We start from the raw sequence: 20,755 nt of genomic DNA, 5'->3' as shown, positions 1-20,755 counted from the left end.
TTACCACCAGACACAGATTTGGAGAGCCGGTACGGCTCAACAGCGGGGACGAAAGCATTGATGGGTATGTGCTAGAGGAGCTGGAGAGGGTGATATGGGGCGGACGAGGCTTCAGCTTGTGGCATCTCACGGGTGCTTGGGCTGGCGGAGACGGCCAGATTTTGGGGGCTCCGTGCCTTCCAGAGGCAGTCAGGCAGTGCCAACCTTATGGAAACATGCAGGGGGGGATAGGAGAGAGGAGAATCTCAGTAGCCTAATCTGATTACACCGAGGTTCGGCGTGCACCGAAGGCTTTCTGCCCGGAGAACCAACTTTGGAGGATTTGGAGCGAGCCATCCACATCTTCAGAAGCATCCCTCCGGTACCGCACCTCGCTCCGGCGGGCCTCCCCTGCGGACCTGTTACACCGGGGCTGCCGAGGTGCCCGGAGGAAACCGAAATATTAAAAACTGGCATTGGCAAAAGGAGCGGTGCCTACAGACAGGGGCCGGGCCCGCGGGGTCCCGCCCGCCGCTGCCCCCCGGCGCTGGGCGCCGCCGGTACCGGGGGTGGCGGCGCTGTCGCCGTCGCCCCCTGGCGGCCCCGGTGGAGCAGCGCAGGGGCGGGCGCCACCACCCACGGCCCCGGGGGCTCCGCCGCGGCGGGCGGGGAACAAAGGGGGCGAGACGGAGCCGGGGGTGTGGGCAGGAGCAGCGGCAGCAGCAGGAGGAGGAGGAGGAGGAGGAGGGTCGCCAAGTGCCGCCACTTGGTAGCCCGTGCGCGGCACTGGCTGGCGGCGGCAGCCCGCCCCTCGCTGCATGGCAGCCCAGTGAGGGAGGAGCGGGCGAGGGTCCGGAGCCACCGGCGGCGGCAGCAGCGCCCTCCCTCCTTCTCTCCCTCCCTCCTTCCCTCCTCTCCTCTCTTCTCCTCTCCTCTCCTCCCTCCCCGCTCTCCTCCATCCCCGTCTCCTCCCTCCCCGGTGCCGCCGGGATGCGCCCCGCCGGCCGCTGAGGCTCAGCCCCGCCGCGATGCTGTCCCCGGAGCGCCACCGCCACCACCGCCACCCGCCGCCGCCGCAGCCGCCGCCGCCGCCGCGCCCCCCGCCGCAGCCCAACCATGTCGTGGCCACCATCGAGAACCTGCCGGCCGACGGGGGAGGCGGCGGCAGGGGCGGCATCTCCGCCTCCTCCTCCTCCAGCGTGCGCCAGAGGATCAGGAAAGTGCTGAACAGGTGAGGCGAGGGGGCCGGCGAGCCCCGCAGCATCAGCCCGGGGAGGTCGCCCACAAGTTGCGGGGCGAGCCCCGCTGCCAGCCCAGCCTCCCCGAGCCTCCCCGAGCCTCCCCTTTTGTTGCCTGGCTTCCCACCAGCCTGCAGCGGGCAGGAGCGGGGAGCCCCCGCCGCTGGTCCCGGCTGCGGAGGTGCCGTGGGGCGGGGGGCTGCTGGCCCCGGGGGTGCCCCGGAGCCTGGGGTGCCGCCGGGCTTTGTGCTCGCCGCTCTGCGGGCTGGTCCTTCTGCGCGGCGTTTGGCCAGGGCTGGGGGTTTTGCCCCTGTCCAGAGCTATCCAGAGCCTAACCGGTTGCGCTTGTCCAGAAGGAGCCTCCGAGCTCCTGCCCGAAAAGCCAGCCGCAGCCGCTCCGAGCTCCGGCCGAAGGCACCGCTTTTGCCCGGTGACTTTCACCGGTGAGCAGCGGCGGGATGGTGCGCGCCGGTGTCGACATCTTTGCAGCCTCTCTAGTTTTGGATACATGCGATACGGAGGAGCTACTCAGAAAAAGCGTCTGCTCTTCCACCTGGGTGTACTAGCTTTGAAAACGAAGCTCCTTGACTCTTCCAGGCTTTTAAACATTAGGAAACTATCGTCGTTTCTATCTCTGTTCCAAATACCTGAAGGTAGTCGTTTGATTGCTGGCAGACCGTTGCTATTATATGCAATTAATTACCTGTTACCACTCTAGGAAGATCTCAGAAGCATCGGTAGGGGAGGAAATCTTTATCCTTTGTTAACTGAGCATGCGAAGGACTGAAAAATAGTTGAAACAACTAGGAACTGCTTCAGCTCAGGCAAACAGTTACACATTTTCTCAAATGTGTGCGTTTGCAACTCCCGGTGTAGTAAAATCCCCTCCGTTCCTCAACCCAAATGCCTGTGCCATGCTGGCAGTCCTTGCAGAATCCCATTCTCCTTCCACTCAGTCATACCTGGGGTGTCTGGCAGTCCTGAAGTAAGACAAGGGCAGCAGAAGATGCATGAAGATGTGGAGAGGGGATCCAGTAGAGAAGCAAGAGGTAGCCCTGTCCAGGGGCAGCCACAGCGATCCCTGGGGAGCCATCCCAGCAGCTGCACTCCTCATGACTGGGGAGAGCTGGATTAAAGCAAGGAGTTCAAGGAGTTATTGTGCCTATACTTACATATGACTCTTGGCCATATATCAAGAGTCAAATCAATATTTGTTATTATTTATATGTGATTAAAATGATGATATCTAGAGTTTAGTAGAAGGAGAAAAGGGCAGAAATTGGCTCTGGTGACTGAAGTTCGAATCTCTGTTCCTGTTCACAATCTAGACCTCCCATCACGCCAAGGAGCACCCCAGTGAAAAGTGGCTGCTGCCCAGCCACATTTTTACCAGCATGTTCTCTTCCCTACCTCATACCTGAAATAGTGACAATTTTTGCCAAATTTACATGATTTATGAAGGTAGAAGACTTGTTATTGTGGAGAATTAAGGCAGACTTTTCTTTGTTTCAGAGAATCCTTAGCCCATCCCCAAGTCTGTATCAAGGGAAGTTTTGCCCAAGTGAGGTTTCCTTCAAATTTACATAGGGACTAAGGATTCTGCCCTGGGTAGTATCGTGGCTTTCACACAGTAGTTTTGTTGGTACAGTGAAAGGAAACCTGACACAGTGTTCATGTTTTCATCTTCTATGAAGACAATAGCATGTAAAAGTGTAAGGGGAAAGGAAGAAATATGTGTGCAATATACACAAAGAAGTTTAGCAGGGCATGTAGTCACAGGACAAGGGGTAATGGCTTGAAACTGAAAGAGGGGAGATTTAGATTAGATGAAAGGAGGAAATTCTTCACTTGGAGGGTGGTGAGGCCCTGGCACAGGCTGCCCAGAGAAGCTGTGGGTGCCCCATCCCTGGAGGTATTCAAGGCCAGGCTGGATGGGGCTTTGGACAACGTGGTCTGGTGGGAGGTGTCCCTGCCCATGGCAGGGAGTGGAACTGGATGGGCTTTAAGGTCCTTTCCAACCTACACCATTTTATGATTTTATGTTTCTAGATGGGAGCCCAAGTATTGCCTTCTGCAATTAGCGTTTCTCTACTGGAGAAGCGTAGCACTATCTCTGTGCTGCCTTTACTTTGTGTGCACCATTTGATTGAGACCTGTTTGTGAAAGGTTACTGGTAGACTCGTTCAGCTGAGCTAATGTACTTCTGTTTTTTGCCAAAGTGGAGGTTCCTAAGACAGAAAGACAGATGAAATAACAGGCTGACAACAGCTGGGGTTGCTGGAAACCTGTTTGCAACTGGTACGGTCAGAGAGGAAATAGCAGGAGAATGGGGCAGACACTGGCAGGAACTGAGCATCATTTCTTTCTCACTATATGTAGTAGCAGTTCAGTCACCCAGGCACCGGGTGATTCCTGAATTGCCTGCCAAGGCTTCTCTTAAAATTGCTTTACAAGCTATGGAAACTTATTTTAGCTTCACCTCCCAACCTCTCCTCCCTGTTCGCTCAGTGGATTCCAAAACCCGGAGGAACCCCTCAGAGGTGTTTGAGAGAGAAGTAATGCACTGAAAGCAGAGCTGGTTGGCTTCAAAGACATAATTTGGTGATCAGAGCAAATGCTGCACTCTGAAAAGTTGGCAGAAAAAGTTGACAGAAAAACAAAGGAAAACACAAAAGGGAAGGGTCAGAATCAAAGAGGGCTGGAGATGCCAACGAAGCTGTGAGGTTTACTGGAATAGTTTAGATATCAGTTCTGAGCTGACGGTAACAGTGAAAAGGACCTACTGTATTCTGAGCAAGCTGTTATCCTTGAAGTCTGAGAGGATGACTGAATGGCCATTGCATTAAGGGGAAATGTGGTGATTACATACTGAAAATATGTCCTTGGACCCACGACTCACACCTATGGTCCATGAAGCCCAGCTGCAGGGCCCTGCCCTATACCTATTTTGTGCCATTTGCTCAGTGGCTGGCCCTGGCTGACCCTGCCCTGGTACATAGCAAGTGAGGGAATGACTTAATGGTGGCTGCTTGAGTGCATGTGTGCCTCCCCCCAGCCAGAATTGGACTCCACCAACTCTGTCTGCTAGTAGAAGACCACTCCATGAGTGGTGACTCACCTGCTCCACATTGCCTCCCGCCTCTAGCAGGAAGCAAGGCAAAAGGCGAAAACCATCCTGGTTAGAGCTTGGTGACTCTTTGTGCCACCTCTCCAGCACTTGTGCATTTCGGAGAGCGCTGGTGGTGGATCTCAGCTTGTTCTGTCTGCCCGTGTTCCAGCACCAAGTGGTGGCTTGTCTCCTTTCCTTGAGTGACCTGCAGGGCGAAGAGCAGAGAATCACCCTTCTCCTTGCCCCAAAAAACATTCCCTGTAACCACTAGAAGCCCTTTGAACTAATTTACAAGCCAATCTCATGTTGAAAAAACAGGTTATCACCAGAGGGGAATTGGATGGAGCATAAACATAGCTGAATCTTGGGGGGGAAGACAGGTTGCTAAATGGTCTTCTTGGGGGATCCTTGCAAATTATTTATCTAAAAGTAAGCCAAAAAATGGGCTAGCTGCTTATACATGGACACTGTAGTCCTACACACCAGGACAAGGAGTGAAAATGAAGTTCTTGCAAGAAAAATGAGTGAGTACCTGTAGACACTATGTCAAAGTTATTGAACCGAAGTAAATAGGATTGCTCTGGGAAACAGAAAATACTACAGCCAAGTCGATGAACTCAGGTCTCCAAAGTCACGTCTAATGTCCCTGTTATTATGCTGTTTCCCCTGCTGAGGACTTTTCTAGAAAGCTGGATGGCATGTACGTTTTCCTGGGCTTGCCTGCCTCTGTCTTTTAGTACATTTGTGAGGAATAGTTGTGATAAAATCTAGCCATGGCTTATCTTGTTGTTGCAAAGGTTTCTTTGTGTACTTTTTTCTTGCTATTTGTAAAAGGTGCTTCACAGTTTTCAAAAGTTTCCTAAAAATCATATCAGAATATTAGAGATGTAGTCAACTTGCTATCAGGAAAGGGAGCAAGTGCAGTAATTTCAGGCACTCAGTCCCATGCCGTCCTTTCAATAGCTTTGCGGCTATGCTCTCTGCTCTCATGAATGGTGGAAGCTTTCCCTGGAGCGGTGTTAGTTTCCTGCTACTTCTCTGCCCACTTACTTGCTTTATCAGGTAAATTTCAGCCTTGGCCATAAAACCACTGTAGGTCTAATTACCACTACCTTTCTTTGAAGAAGGAAGAAAAAATAGTGCTGTTAATAAATACAATCCATTAAGCTAGGCAATGATTTATTTTATTGCCAAAATGAAGAAAATGCAATGAATAAAAGCAATTTAGACATCATTTGATTGTTCTCATCAGAAAGCCCAGCTGTTCAGGTACAGTCTGAGTAAAATTTTGCCTTTTTAATGTGTTGTGGGCCCAATTCATTCCTTGTAAGGGAGCTGAGGAAGAATTTGGTCCACTAGCTGACTAACTTTGAACTTTAACTGCGTGTAAGGCTACTAACTCTTCAGAGATGAGAGCTGTTTAAATTACATTGCAAGTTTCAAAAGCTATAACCCAGTGATTTTTTTCCTTCTAATAATGCATAACCACATAGTAAATCTGATAGAGGGAGTTTATGTACTAAAAAAAAAATGAAATTGAGGCAACATATTTCATTGCCCTAAAGCAGTAACATCTTTCAGTTGACTGATCAGAGAGGCAAACAAACCAAATAATTTATGGCATTTTTTCCTTAATGAAAAGCAAGTCAAAGATCAAATATATCATTTCTGGAATCCCAGAAAGAGTGAGTATTCATAACCTTCAGTTACTTTGCTTTCTTCTTCAAAACAAAAGGATTGGCTTCCTTGGAGACTTTTGCTTTTATAAAGTACAAATAACTTCTCAAAGTCTACCCAGAATAACGGTAGCTGTAGAAGAACGAATCTGAGCCCAATTCAAACAGCTGTAGCTCTCCTTTTAGGTAAAAATATTTATACCATTTCAAAGTAAGCCAAAGAAAATGAGTTCAGAGTGTAGATAAAGCAAGTAGGTTGGTGTTCTTGTACCAGTTAATGGTGGGGGGAATGGGAAGTCATATCTGCCTTTGGAAAGCATCCTTTCAGAGCAGAGCAGTATAAAATTCAAGCCATAAAAAATGTCCAGTGTTTCCTTTTCTCATTAGTTTATTTGTAATCACCATTTTGAAAGCAGTAGACCTCTGTGGATTAGCAATGATCCCAAAAATTTGGGTGCATAAGGGAAATATCTGTATGATGAGAGGAAAAGATGCTTTTCCTCACCCCCTCCAACCAACTTCTTGCAGTGAACACACGCTTATTGGCATGCCATAGCACACTTAAAACGCTTTGATTTAGGAATGAAGATGAGATAACGCTTTCATGTTGCTGCTGTAACAGGTGCTGGGAGTCTGTTCAAGTACAGTTTCAAAGTGTCTGAGCATGGTTTCGTACCAGGTTTCGGAATTAATGTCCCACAGGTCTGTTCCCCCTGCCTTTCTTTTGTTCCTGGGAATTTGTACCTTGTGAGATGCAAGCCTTGTCAGTCCTGGTCTGAAATGGGAATTGTTTGAAGTGCGGGGATCGAATACGGTGAGCGCACTGTCATCTAAAATCAAAAGCCAACATGATGATTGGGAAGAGACTTTTCCTAGGACGTTCGGCTTGGCGGGGCTAAATACGTGGGTTTCATCTGTCTACCTCCGGCATTCAGAAGGCCTCTACTTACTGGGTGCCTGTTGGTAAGTGGGAATTTTTGACACTGGCTGTACCGCAGGCTTTGGGAAGGGGTTACTGCCTCTTGAACCAGGGGGGTTTCAAAAGAGCAGCGCTGTAAATGGCTTCATAGAGGAAGCTGGGGGAATGGACAGAGTGGCTCTTATGGGATGGACAGAGCAGCTTTAATGTGCTAATGAGGGGAAGGCCAGATGCCAGCAGTGATCAGAAGGGCTCTTTGTGGCTCCCTCTCCTTTGAGATGGCTGGAGTCTCTGTCCTTATCGCTGCTGTTTCTGCAGGCAGAGGGAAACACTGGGGCTATTACTGAGGTGTTCCCTTCCTTTAAGTCAGCAGATAGCCTTACAAATCAGCACTTGAATACTGATTAGGGCTAATTACCAAGAAAGCTTAGGAAAATGAACTTGCTGAAGAAGCTTGAGTGTAAGAAACTGCAAAAATCACCCCCCAAACCCAACAGCAAGGAAACCCATCCTCAAAGGCTTGTGAGCTGAGCTTGAACTCAGCTGAAATCACTTGTTGCAAGAACAGCTGTGTGGGGACTCATAAATTGCTATGACTGTAAAGTGTGTAAGTGTTGGTGGTTGTGAAATTCATGTTGTGAACCACCTAATCTACCTGTCTCTGCTTATTTATGTCTGTCATCTGTCTCTAAGGGATTTTTTTCTGAAAACACGCCGGTTTTGAAGCTTGTGTTTCAGCTTTCTTTGACTTGGTTTCTCTCATGTTTTAAGAAAACATTGCTTCAATGCGTATTCTCTTCCCATCTTTTTTTCTCAGAGGCACCAAAAGACTGAAGTAGGCTGTTTGACTTGCATGCATCACATCCTCCGAAGTGTGGTTTGAACCGAAGGGCAGGAGATGGAGAGGATGTTGCCCACAGCCTCTGTGCTCTGCGAGAGGGCCTGTGCAGCAGCGCTGTGCTGTACATCTGCAGGGACAGTGTGTGCTTTTTGAGACATGTCACGGCACACACACAGAGTAAGCCAAATGATTTCCTACACCGGGTAGATGACACTAGATCTCACCATAAAGGGCCGTCAACAAGTGACATCAAGTTGATACTACTGTGAAAAACAGTGGCACTTACTAAGCCAACCTTCCATTTGTAGCAGGTGCAGTCATTTCAGTCCTTAATTTGAGTGCCTTATTGGTGTGCTGGTCAGTTATTTACTCTCCCTTTTCCTGTACAGATGCAGGAGACTGTGCTCTAGCTTCAGATATGTCTGAGCTGAGACAGTGTGTGGTGGCACACAGGAGCTTAAAAGCTGGATGGGGAATCCTCTATTTAAAAAGCAAACAAACAAACAAAACACTTTTTTTTTTTTTTTTCCCTGTCAGAAAGTGTAGATGAGTCAAAACCTGGTCAAGAAGGATGAGATTTTCTCAAGATAGCGTGTTCAGGAAAGCTTCTTTTGTCCAGACTAGATTTTTTGGGTGGAAAGCGAGCAAGACTTCACAGTAATCTAGTGATGGGACTACTTACATAGGAGATTGGGTTTAACTCTGCTTTGCCATGTTCTTGAGGGCTGCCGTGGATGCCTGAACTGTGAGGTTCTCTTTGGATGAAAGCCTTGGTCTTGTCCTAACATTAAATGGGAGAAGTTTTGAAGTGTAGAAGCTTGGAACCTGAAGATGCTTTTTTGCCTAGCTCATTATTAGTCACTGACAGGTAGGAGCCTAATGTTTCAGGAAGGGTAAGGCATAAGCTGTACCCGACCCTTTGCTTTCTGGTGTTTACCCAGATTTGGATCCACTTAGGTTGTCCACCTAGATGCTACTGCGGCTGTCCCAGGATGCAGTATTCTTCTGCATGACTCTGTGCTTTTTCACCTGTCCCATGATGATGAGATAAATGCTGGAAAATACTTAATAAAACCAAATTAATTGTGCTGCGATTATTCTAAGTCCTAAGTTTTAAGGAGTTTAAATATCTTTGTCATCTTCTGGATGTGGCTTCCAGAACCATGATTTGGCCTATTTACCTTCTGAAATCTCTTCTTACTAGAAGCTGAGAACCATAATGAAACAGAGCAGGTGTTTCTTTCCTGTTGCTTCTCTCCTTTTCCCTTTCTCTGCTACAGACACAAAATAATGTTTGATGATGTTTTTTTAGCTCCCTGCTGCCAGTATATTCAGTCCTGTAGGGGCTGTTCCAGGTAGATTGAAAGTGAGCAAGGACAGCAAAAAGCGAGTAGGCTGGGATGAGCTGAGCAGGGAGCTGGAAAATATTTTAATGGTTATGGGATTTCATACTTGAAGGAAATAAAACTTTAATACTGTAGATATAATTTTCATCAGGGTAGGAATGAGGATTAATACTGTCAGGCAGAAAATGTTTCCAAGCTTCGTCTAACTTGGTAGGGAAAAAGCCAGCACCCACAAAGTCGCACAAGTTTTTCTGTGCAGTCATATTGTGCCATGGGACATAATGGTCACAGGCAGACCTCTCTTCTGTGTTTTCAGGTTGGCTGCTTGATAGCTCATCCTTCTGCAAGAAGTTTGTCTCTCTTTCTCCAGGGAATGAACTCTTCAGTAATAGCAAGTACAACAGGTCTGACTGGAGTGTCTCCTTTTCCTGCTTGATCTACCTGAGCTATGTGTGAAACTTGCAGTCACATTTGGGATACCTGACACACACTGCTAGGGGTGCCTTGCAGAAAAAGGGCTGTTTTTCTGGAATTTGTATTTGCAGAAATGAGGTCCAGACCCTTCCATAGCGGGTGACGCCTGTGCATGGCCCTGGATACCTTGGGCTGTTGCCTCCTTTTGAGGTTCTTCTACCAAAGCTGCTTTTCTTTGACTTACCACTCACCACCACCTTTTTGACTGTATACTTCAGCGTTTTTTTGGGTCTACTTTACAGGGGTGTGGTCATGTATTTGAAGAGATTCAGTAGAATGTAAGTGTCAATAGACATTTAGAGGGCTTAGTCTAGAAGCAGAGGGACAAGGTGGCGTGCTGGTTGTAGTATGTGTAGGGAAATACAGGTTACTGGTATTGAAAAGGTGGCAGGGTAACTGTCAAATGGTGGAATGCACTCGAGTAGTTAGGCAGACTGGTCAAGGTGAGGTGCAGTGCAGTAGCTGGAAGGTTGCTAGAAGTGGAAGAGTTATGCTACATCTCCATTAACCAAGCAAAATATCTGGGATTCAAAGTTTCTCCTGTTCTAAACAGGTTACCTAAGTTTAAGACATCAAGTAATTCCTTAATAATTCACTTGGAAAAAGGGCTCTGTGTCTGTGTGTGTAAGCATGTGAGATCTTCTAAGACAAACTACAAAGGTTGCCGCATTTAACATCTGTTACAAATAAATAAATTCTAGCATTTTCTATTTCATAGAAAAGTTTTTGTTAAATTTGATATGTGAAAGTGTTCATGCTTAGGGATTTGGTAAACATTACCGTGTTTATAGAATTTGTTATTAATCAGGTAGATTAATTTATTAGATTTATTCCTATACATTTACAACCTATAGATGTATTGAGACATGAGCCCACAGAATCAGTACCACTTTTCATATTTATGAATGGTCTTACTTCATCCAAAATGCTGTTAAATTTGAGAGTATTTAGCTGCAATTTATTTTGAAGTATACAAACTGTCTTACAGTTTCAGATTTTTTTTTCATCCTTTAGCAATTTATTGTATTTTTTCACATGTTTGTGGGCTGTATGTTAGCAAAATACCATACGTCAAGCAGCAACAAAGTCATGACCATGCTCTGGTCAAAGGGACTATTCAGCAACTTACATGTTTGCAAGGTTAAGGCTGTGAGACCAGACCCAATCTTTAAGACCCATTTTGGCAGCCTTCCTGCATACTGAGTCCAAAACAGGAGAGAAAACAAGGTATAAATTTAACTTACAACTCAGTCGCCTGTGAAGTATCCTATATTTACATGTTTTTCTTTGAGAAGCAGCCATGTATGCATTTATCTTTCAGGAGCAGTGGTGTTTGTTTAGCAAGCAATAACATGCACTTGTGCAAAGACTGGATGAAAATGGATAACTGATGCAAGGCAAGAAGGGAAGGACTATTGCTTGTTTGCTTGTTTCCAGAGCACCACTCTTAGATGCAACCTGCTGTAGCCTAGCAGTGTGAAGTACACACTGGTACACAGAACTGACTTTAAGGAGGCAGGCTGGTCTAATATGGTCATATGTTGCCATTGCTGTTAGGGTGGTACTTGGATGTATCATCCTTCCTTCATTCGGATGAGCTGGAAATGTTCTGTAACTTTAGGGAAGAGAATTAAGAAGAACAGTTGACCTCAGGCCAGCCTTCAAATTCAGTCTGGAGATGCTCACGAAATGTTTAAGGAGGAATCTCCAACAGCTGACAGAGTTATGGGGAGAACTTTCACCCAGTGCTCTGAAGGTGAAGCTCCTTAAAACTAACTCTCCTCCAGCCAGCCTTTGGTATTTCCTAGCAGGAGTTGCTGTATCTGCTGCTGATCTGACCACTGTGTGATCTGCGCTCACTGTTGCTGCTGTAGGTGGAGAGTAATGATCTGCATCTTTTTGACTGTGCTTGACTGAAAGGTACAGGAGAGCTGGTGGCAGAAAGCAGTTCGACCAACCCTTTGCACTGGTGGGCAGGGAGGGGTGGGCTTTTGCCTTTTCTGCTTTCAGGAAAAGCTTGTATTGCAGCAGGCAGTGAGGGGAAATCCTGTCTTCTGAAAGGCTCAGGGAGAAGTTACATACAGCGGCAGCTGATTTACTGTCTTGGATTGGACATCAGTTGTTTTTTTGGCCTTGGGCAAATCTCTTAACCTCTCTGGGTCTGGTTCAGAATCTGTAAAATGAGATAATTAAACTTAACTACCTGGAAGAGTTGTTGATTATTTAATGCTTGTAAAATGCTATACAGCACTATAAAATGCAGCGTAAGTGCTCAGTAGCACTCGGAAGCAGCTGGGCTGCAGTTCCTGTAGTGTTCCTGAAACTTTATGGGCAAGCTTTGGCCAGGAAACAAAATGACCAATGCGTGTGGTTCACATAGGCTTTGGGAGGCAACGGGGTGGCATCTTCTCAAAGGCAGCTGAAGTAGCTGAGCTATTTCCTGACAGAGGACCAAGGGAGGTCTCCAGAGAGCCCTGGCCTTGTTCTGGGATGAGGCTATGGCTGTGGAGGGTTGCTGTGGCAGGTAGTGCAAGCACTCCTTGCCCTGCTGCTGGCTGCTTGGTCTTGTGCTCCTTCCCTGCCTCTTCCTGCTTTGTCACGCTGGTGGAGCAGTTTGCATGGAGAATCGGGTTGGTGATCTGATCCAGATGGGGAAAAAAGTGGGAATAAGTTTTTGTTGTTGGTGGTTTGTGTTTCCAGATGGAAAACTCTCTGCATAGTTATTTGTGTGGCTACAAACACATGGGCTAGCGTGGCGGTTTCACCCTGCTGGGCAGCTGAACTGCGCCACAACCGCTCTCTCACTCCTGCTTCTCAAAGGAAAAGGGGGAGAAAATACAATGGAAAAGGGTTCAGGGGATGAGATAAGGACAGGGATATCACAAACATGGGCAAAACAGACTCAGCATAGGGTTAGATTAAATTCTGATGATGCTGCCATCACAGGGGTTTGAAAGTGTGACAGGAGCTAGTGAGCTAACTACCTTTCCTGCCTCAGATGTGTTACACTGGTATCTTTGGAGGCGTGTGTATGGCAGCATAAGAGAGATCATTTGGTGAAGAGCTGATCCCAGCAAAAGCTTGCCATGCTGCATGTCACATTGTTTGTGAAACTCTGCTGATGGGGAGTGAGCAGAGCCACGTGGTGGAGATGGGCCTGCAGTAATTCCCGAGAACTGCATCTTGCCACTATTGTTTGGGATGCTTATGATGTATGTGATCAATGTATGTGCACACACATATTGATTTGGTTTTGTAGGAGACTGTAAAAAGCTGGGGCAGGGGAAGGAAACCACTTCCTTTTCTGATCAGGCAGCCCTGAGCAAATACTTAGAAGTTGTTAGGAGAGGGTGGTGAGTTACCAGATGTGAAGATTCACCCTGTCAGCCTTTTACAGGGCAGGATAAGGTAACATGAGCTCAGACTGAGGAATGAGCTTGCTCTTAAGTCAGTTACATTGACTGCCACAGGGAGGACTCAGAATTTCTGTCTCCTCCCTGCTCCTGCCCGGCTGCTCCTTCTGCTTTTGCTCTGTCAGACCTGGCTCCTGTCACACCTCACAGTGCATGGATCCAACCCAGAGGCATGACAGAGAATTAGCAAGGCCTAATTGGGCCTTAAAAACATTTGGGTCTTAAAAACATACAAACAAGCAAAAAGCCCTAAAAGCTGGGTCTTTAGTTAACTTCTGACAAGACTAGTGCCTGGACTGATAAAGGGAAGGAGACTGAGAGGAACAGGGGAACAGAAAATAGGGGAAACAGGGATTGGAGAAAAGACAAACTGGAAAGAAGGAAAGGGAAATATCGTTTTCTGTGGTCACTATCTTTTAATTGGGCTCATCTGTATCATACTACTATGCCTGGGCTAAATGCTTGCTGCCAGGGTCCTTAGTTTCCTGCTACCTATGCTGTCCTGACTTCTCCCTTATACAGCCCTTGTGTTGATGCTCCTGAGAAAAGTGGTCATCACCCCAGGTGAGACTTGGTAGGCATCAACAGTTGGTAAACAGTCAGCTGTAGCCCATTTCTCACTCAAACCAGGAGAAAGCTGTGTTTTCTGTACCCACAGACAGGATAAAGAACAAGGCCTGACATCTAGTGGCATGAACCTGGATGGAGCTGGGAGAACAAGATATGCTGTTAGCCTGTAAGCTGTTGTGTGGTGCTGTTAGAGGTGGTGTGAGAGGTGTGATGCAGCAATAAATGGAGGTGTCTGGTCAGCAGACCTTGCTACACCTTCTAGTATATTTTTAGGCAGGGCTGATTTTCAATGAGTGTTTATGCACAAACTTAATATAGATTTTCTATATATTTCCCCGTTGCCAGAAGATGAAAAGGAAGCCTTATTCCTGATATTATTTTTCACAGTTACTGAAATACAAGTGTGTGTTCATCAGGTCTAAAATCATTATATCTCATTTGTGGCAGGGCTGCTGTGGGCTTTATGACTCACCTCTGTCTCTCTGGAAATGTATGCAGTAATTTCTCTCCTGCTGATGATTAGAAAAAATAGCAATTGATCAGTGGCTGCTGAAGGGGTTTATCCCATTTACTGTGGCGGCATGCACCGTATTACAGCTCTCTTGTATACTGTGCACTGTGAATAGCTATTTTTGTTTGGCTGATGTGACTTAGGAGGCCTATTGTCACTCCCTGGCCTCCCTGTTTCTTTTCTGTTGCTCCCTAGAGCCAGCAGCCATGTGCTTTCTCTCCAAAAAGCTGTGCCTCTGGAGGAGTGCTCTGATCAGCAGTCCCACGATCTAAGTTACAGGAGGAATTTTTTAAGAACAAAACATCCACCAATTTGGTCACCTCTGGGAGCAGTCTCAGCAGTGTTCCTTCTGGGTATACAGATTGCACTGACACGCAAGATGGTTTGCTGCAAGTGTTTCTTCATTACTTACCCTTCCTCCTAGCTTGCTGTTACAGCTTTGGTTGTCAGTATTGCTGTGGAAAGGTGCTGCACAGTACCCTCCCTGCTCCAGCAGCTGGTGAAGCTGTTGTGTTTGGAGCACTGAAAGCACTGGCAGGCAGAGCTAAGGAGGAAAAAGGGGCTTGTAGAAGATAATGGGCATAAAATGGCATGGTGGTATACTGTTCCTGAAGAGAAATAAGGGATTAATGAGACCAGGTAGGGAACATATCCATTTTGAATATATTGAAAAAAGATGAAAGTGAGAATAGAAATTACAGATCAAGGCCTGAAGCTTGTTTGGTTGTGACTTTCTTTTGAAAATTGGGACACTGCAATCTAACATCTTTTTAGCAAGCACCAGGTTGTGCTTGAGTTTCTTGGCAAGTTGCTTTGTGTGTGGTGGTTGGTGGCTGTTTTCTGATCCATGGAGTGGAACTTGAGTTGGATTCATTTCTGTGACTCAGGTCAGAGTTGTATTTCTGTCCCCATGAAGAAATGCATGTGTCGTTTCTTACAGATCTGGGTATTAGCACCAGTATTTTTTTGTAACAGTACCGGAAACAAGTTTGACCAATTGGCAGTGGTGATGTCTTCCTTGCTGTTTTGGTGTATGCCTAATGCATGAGTTTCTGTAGGTCTTTGTTCCCCTCTGTCCCCTGGATTATTGTCTAGCTGAAGCTCACTGTTTGCTGGGGCTCATCTTGTTTTGGGGAAGCTCAAACTGTTAGTATCGCCACACTCTTGCTCTTAATTAAAGTTTTAAAAGCTTGTAAATAAATAAGGTCCAGGTTGGTATCTGACTGATAGTCGGGGGGGAAAGAAATCCCATGTGTCCCATGGGCATGTTGAATTATCAAATTGAGACTGGGAAGATCTCTTTATGAGTAAGAGTGCAAGCCTTGTTGATTTAAAAACAATCTAATAATAATAATGAAGTGCTACAGGGTAACATATAGTAGTTTATGGTTTGATGCCAAAAGGAGTGAGGAGGAAGCTGGGGAAGAAGCATTTGTGGTCGGTTCTGCAGGTGTTTGAATGCCAGATGTTGGGAGCAGAGAGATACAACACAGCGAAAATCCCCATCTCGTCTCTTTGTGTCTAAGTACACTTCTGTGGCATAGAAAGAAACTGTCAGGGAAGGACGACCTGTTTCTTTACCTCTGGAGCATTCCCAATTGCTGTGGCTTGCCGTGTGGATGGAGCAGCAGCACGTTAGCAAACGCGCTGATGTGCTGCTGAGGGAGGCGAGACGTCTGCTCTGTATGAAAAACTCATGAAACAAATAAAGAAAATATAGCAGTAGTAAAGGAAAAAAGAGCCATGCTTAAGATTAATTCCTACCTGGATCCCCAAATCTATGGCACCCCCAGTTTTCTTTTCTGCATATCCAACGTTTCCCATTTCCTCTTTCCCCCTGACATGCAGCTGTGCTCCAAACCCACAGAGGAAGCACAGCTGAAAGCTTTTCCTCTGAGGAAAGGAGCAGGGTGGGCATACTCCCCCATCCCAGCCGAAGAGGGTCTGTTTTAGGGGATTAATTGCACCCGAGCAGCGAGCAGCGGGCCGTGCGCCTCACGTGGTGGTGCCCCTGTTACCATGGCGATCAGTCGCCTCCACCGAGGACCCGTGTCCAGTGCTCAGGCCTGTAAGGCACCCTTGGGCACCTTCGTGTTCAGTGTTAGCCCAAAAGATTGGATGGAGAATTTTTATTTATATTTTTTGACTTGTGAAAAAAAGCCGGAATAAACTCTGTACGTGCTGCTGGCCCTGCTTCATCCTCTGCCTTGTCTGTTTCCTCAGGGGTGCAGTGCAGGCTGGCCTGCCATTGTGCTGAGACAAAGGCAACTTTTATGGAAAACAACTGCAAAATACACGGGGATTTGGTGGGTGCCATCCCTGTGCCTGTCATCTTCAGGTGACCAGGAGTCGTGCACACCTGGGAAATGCAGCAGGCATCGTCTGCGTGGATGTTTTTCTCATGCAAAAGCTTACACCAAACAATTGATGCCTATGCTTTGCATTTCTTTGTGCCTCAAATATGAACAACTGGGAATTACTCTGCTTTTTGTGTCTGTTTATATAACGATGGCGGAAATGAAAACCAGCTACAGCAAGACCGTGCTCTGTGCTAGCCTGTTTGCATAGGTAATGGGAGAGAAATGGGGGCTGTTTACTATGTGATGATGATGCCAGAAATCTGAACTGGGGAGCAGAAATTATTCTTAAAAGCCTTCCTGTAGGCTAAAGCCCCGTTAGTGTGAAAGGGAATCTTAATTTGTTCTGTGCATTAATAAAATGGTTACAAAATCTGTCTAGAAGTCTGAGAAGTATTTTTCTTGAAGGTATTAAAGCCTCTCATGCCTTTAATATTGCTTTTTTTTTGGCGGGGGGAGGGGGGGAGGAGGGGGACAGCACAAATGGAAACAAGTTCTAAAGGGATAACTTATCAAATGAACAATATGCTCTCTTAGCCTTAAGTAAAGGGATCAATATGGTTCAACATAATCTTTCTTAATGAACATTACCTCAATACATATACATTTGAGTACACAAACGCATGCTGTATATCCTGATTTGGGTGACTGCTTTATTCTCACTCTCCAGGCACAGTTACATACTATTTACAGGACTGTAGGGACATTCTATTGGCCTGTTCTGGTTTTGAAACTTCAGCGCTGGGGGAGCATCAGATACTATTGTTGGTAATTAAACTATGACTGAAAAAATAGCTCTATTTTGCCTATGGCAAATTCAATATCTTTGAGCAGTGGTCAAGCTGGAGCATAGAAGTAATCAAATAGAACCCAACCCACAAGGTATGGCTTTGGAGCCGTTACCTCTTCCCCTAAAAAATAAGGGTAAAATTAAATCAAATCTGATCTTCAGTTGACCTATATCTTTCAGAAGTATTGAAGACTTTATTTCAGCCTTCTCTGTCTGTGGCAGTGCCAGGGCCTCCCTGCAGAGAATTGATGGGGCAGGTTCTTGGGGATTTTCTTAGGCAAAACTCCCCCAGCCTCTGTGGGACTGTTGACAGAGAGACTGAGGGAGGTCTGGAGGAGAGATCCTGCTGTCCCAGTACTGGGGAACAATTTTATCTTATTTTTGCCATTTCAGCGATCCATTTTGGTGAGGTAACAGCCAGTTGTCCCTTTTTTTTTTTTTGACACAGAGAGAGGTGAGGCACTGGCACAGGCTGCCCAGAGAAGCTGTGGATGCCCCATCCCTGGAGGTGTTCAAGGCCAGGCTGGATGGGGCTTTGGGCAACCTGGTCTGATGGGAGGTGTCCCTGCCCATGGCAGGGGGTTGAAACCAGAGGATCATTAACCCAGACCATTCTGTGATTCTTCGGTCCCCTGTGTGGCTGCCGTTCCCTTCATCTCCTTACCTACAGCATCACCTAATTTTCCCCACCTTGACTGCCTCTTCTTGTATCTTCCAGAGGGAAAATATTCTTAGGCGAGGGTCAAATGTTCAGGTCTCTGGGGGGAAGAAGCTCAGGGTTTTGAGTCTGAAATAGCACAGTTGCTTTTTGATGCCTGCTGGGAGGAATTGCTAGCCTGTGTGCCCTGCCTTGACTCCTGCATGCTCTTGTGGAAGTTATCTGGCTCTATTTAAGCATCTGCACGCTTGAAGGGGCTTTGAGGAGCAGCAGTGAGCTGAGTCTGTTTTCCAGTGGCTTTAATGTAACTGATTAGTGTGTCCCACAAGAGCAACATGCCTGATTAAAATAAATAGAAACTCACATTAAAATTTGACTTGATTTCTATGGTGGAGATTGTTCAGTGTGGCAATATGCTTTAGCATTTGTTCAGCCCTGAAGTGGGCAGACAGTTGCACTTGATGAACTTTGTAGGTCCCTTCCAACTGAACTATTCTATTCTCTTCTAATAGCCACTGGATTGGAAACAATGCTTTTGTGGCAGCTGCTTCTCTGTTGCCACATGCAGGGCCCAGACTTGGTCTTGGGGCTGCGGAACTTCTAACCCCAGAGGAAACCATGTTGGCACAGCATTCCCTCTAGTGGAAGAGTGGTTTTGACTGGCTTCACATATATCCTTGTTCCATTATTTTTAGCTGCCGAGCCTAGTGCTGCAGTGGGATAATTACAAGGTAGTGATACGAATGTAGAACAAAGCCTCTTTAGTTTTAACCCATGATCAGTCCTTGCCTCTTGAGCAAGGTATTTACCTGGTTTGCTTCTGTTTTTCTCCTTGGATGCAAATAATAGCCCTACATTAGGAGCACTGGGATGTTGAAAGGGAAAAGCAAACAAAAAATATCCAGGAAAGATATTTGTAAATGCTTTTAATTTTTATTGTAATCACAGACTGACAAGGAACAGTAGTAGCTATGGTGAAGGAGAAACAGAGGCTATGAAGGCCAAGGTAGAGACTCTCTTCCATCTCTCTGCAGCTCAAAGAAACATAAAACCGTGATGTAATTGGGGTGTTGAATTATGTATAATATTGGCACTCAGATGTCTATTAGTTTCATTTTGGTAATACTTCCTTTCTTGCCAACAGAATAGTTTCTGTAAATAAGCTGCCTCCTCATTTACTTGCGTAGCTTGATTATATACAATTATCCCTTGGCTGTTACAACTGTTTAAATTAATACTGAGCTCATCCGGGTAGGTATTCTAGGATTACATCTGAAATACTTACTGCTTTAACTGACCACGTAAATGCACATGGTTCAAAAAAGAAAAAAAAAAAAAAGGGGGGGGGAAAGAAAAGCAAAAGCAATTCAACTGACAGTTCCATTGTTTTTCTTCACAGTCCTTGCAACTGGAATCACTTGCCACAATAAGAATGACCTCCTACATAGTTTTAAATAAACTGTACCTATTTAATAGAAGTGAAATTGAGAGTTAGTGTACTGTATTATGAACATAGTACTTCTGGAGCTTTTTCATCTTAAAGTTGACCTGGAAAAAGTAATAAACATGGACAGAAGGCTTCAGTCCAGCTTTAGATCCAAACTTGTCTGCAAGTCCATTTATCTGCCTACTTTGCAGCTTATATCCTTTGCAGCACATCCACATCCATTTCTCTGCTTCCTTTGCAGCTCACATTCTTTGCAGCACATCCACATTCTCCTTAATTTGGGGAAATCTCTGTTCCATATCTCAGTTCCGTGTCTTTGAGGCATTGGTGTCTTTATTGCTTAAGCAAGGGAACAGAGATTTCTCTCCTGTCAGAAGTAGAATAGCCCTCTACAAATGCAATGGTCTGGCTGTGATATGACACCCTAGCGTATACATTCATAAAAAAAACAGAGAAGCAAAAAAAGATCAAGATTTAGGTTTCAGGGTAGTGTGCAACTCACAGCGTTAATTATATAAAATGAAAACTGTTAACAAGCTATTATTAAATGCAGTTAATGAACCTGAAATTTCAGTATTAAATGTTGAAGAGATTGACTTCAGTATACAGAAAATGAAAATCACTGCAATGTGTGTTAGAAAAGCAAGCCTTTCCTTATTAAGATTACAGAACTTGGCCCTGCAGAAATAGGAAAAATCAACAGTGGCATGCTGTGCAGTTTATGAAGGAGATAAAGAAATCCAGAAAGAATATAATTTTTAAATGTTTCTGTATCTGTTCAGGGTGACGTGGCATATCATGAAAATGTGGCATATCATGAAAACCTACCAGCTTCAGTGCAGTGCAACCTGCCTGTTCATCCTGGATTATAGTAATAAGGTTAACACAAGATTTATCAACTTGCCAAGTAAAATATTACTTCTCCATGTGTGAAGTTGAATTTTGCTGTCTGATTTAGGATAAAAAGTAGCCCCCAAATATGTTGAAGGTGATCTGTACCCTCCTAAGACAGATTTAGTCCCCAAAAGCTGACTAGCTGTTTATTTATTTATTTATTTATTTATTTATTTATTTATTTTAATAACCGCATTTTCTCTTAGCTGTCTTTGTTCTGAGTTTTTTGTGATATCATCTTTTTCTGTCCTAGCTCTGTTGTCTTGCAATGTGCTTTTAGAAAAGAGGTTATATTCATTCTGAGGTAGAGAAGTTAGAGGATGTGAAAGAACATGTACTAGCTAAGCCTTGCGTACTACTCACTTTTATTTTTAAGGGACAAAATCTGAAAGTCATGCTTGTTTTCTGTGCTATAGCAGGAGATGTTTGGGACATAATGTTTTGGGACATAATTAGGACCAACAAAAACTGGGTAACAGGAAACAGGACCCGGTGGAGATACCTATTGGAATGTGGATTAGTCTTTCATGGAA

At 45.6% G+C, this 20,755-nt stretch overlaps 1 protein-coding gene across 3 annotated transcripts in view; it reads left to right on the top strand.

Moving 5' to 3' along the window:
• The first annotated feature begins 618 nt into the window (after positions 1-618).
• SLC35F1 (solute carrier family 35 member F1) overlaps positions 619-20,755 on the top strand; it is a 244,252-nt gene continuing 224,115 nt past the window's right edge. The window contains exon 1 of one of the 3 annotated variants that reach the window (XM_027454643.3): positions 619-1,210. In XM_027454643.3, the coding sequence (XP_027310444.1) occupies positions 1,008-1,210 (203 nt within the window). In that variant the 5' untranslated portion in view covers positions 619-1,007. The remainder of the gene's footprint in view (positions 1,211-20,755) is intronic. The other 2 variants (XM_038177344.2, XM_027454642.3) reach the window with 2 other exon arrangements.

The sequence above is a fragment of the Anas platyrhynchos genome, chromosome 3 (genome assembly GCF_047663525.1).
Source record: "Anas platyrhynchos isolate ZD024472 breed Pekin duck chromosome 3, IASCAAS_PekinDuck_T2T, whole genome shotgun sequence".
In the NCBI taxonomy this organism is placed as follows: Eukaryota; Metazoa; Chordata; class Aves; order Anseriformes; family Anatidae; genus Anas; species Anas platyrhynchos.
This window is presented reverse-complemented; position numbering and strand designations above follow the sequence as displayed.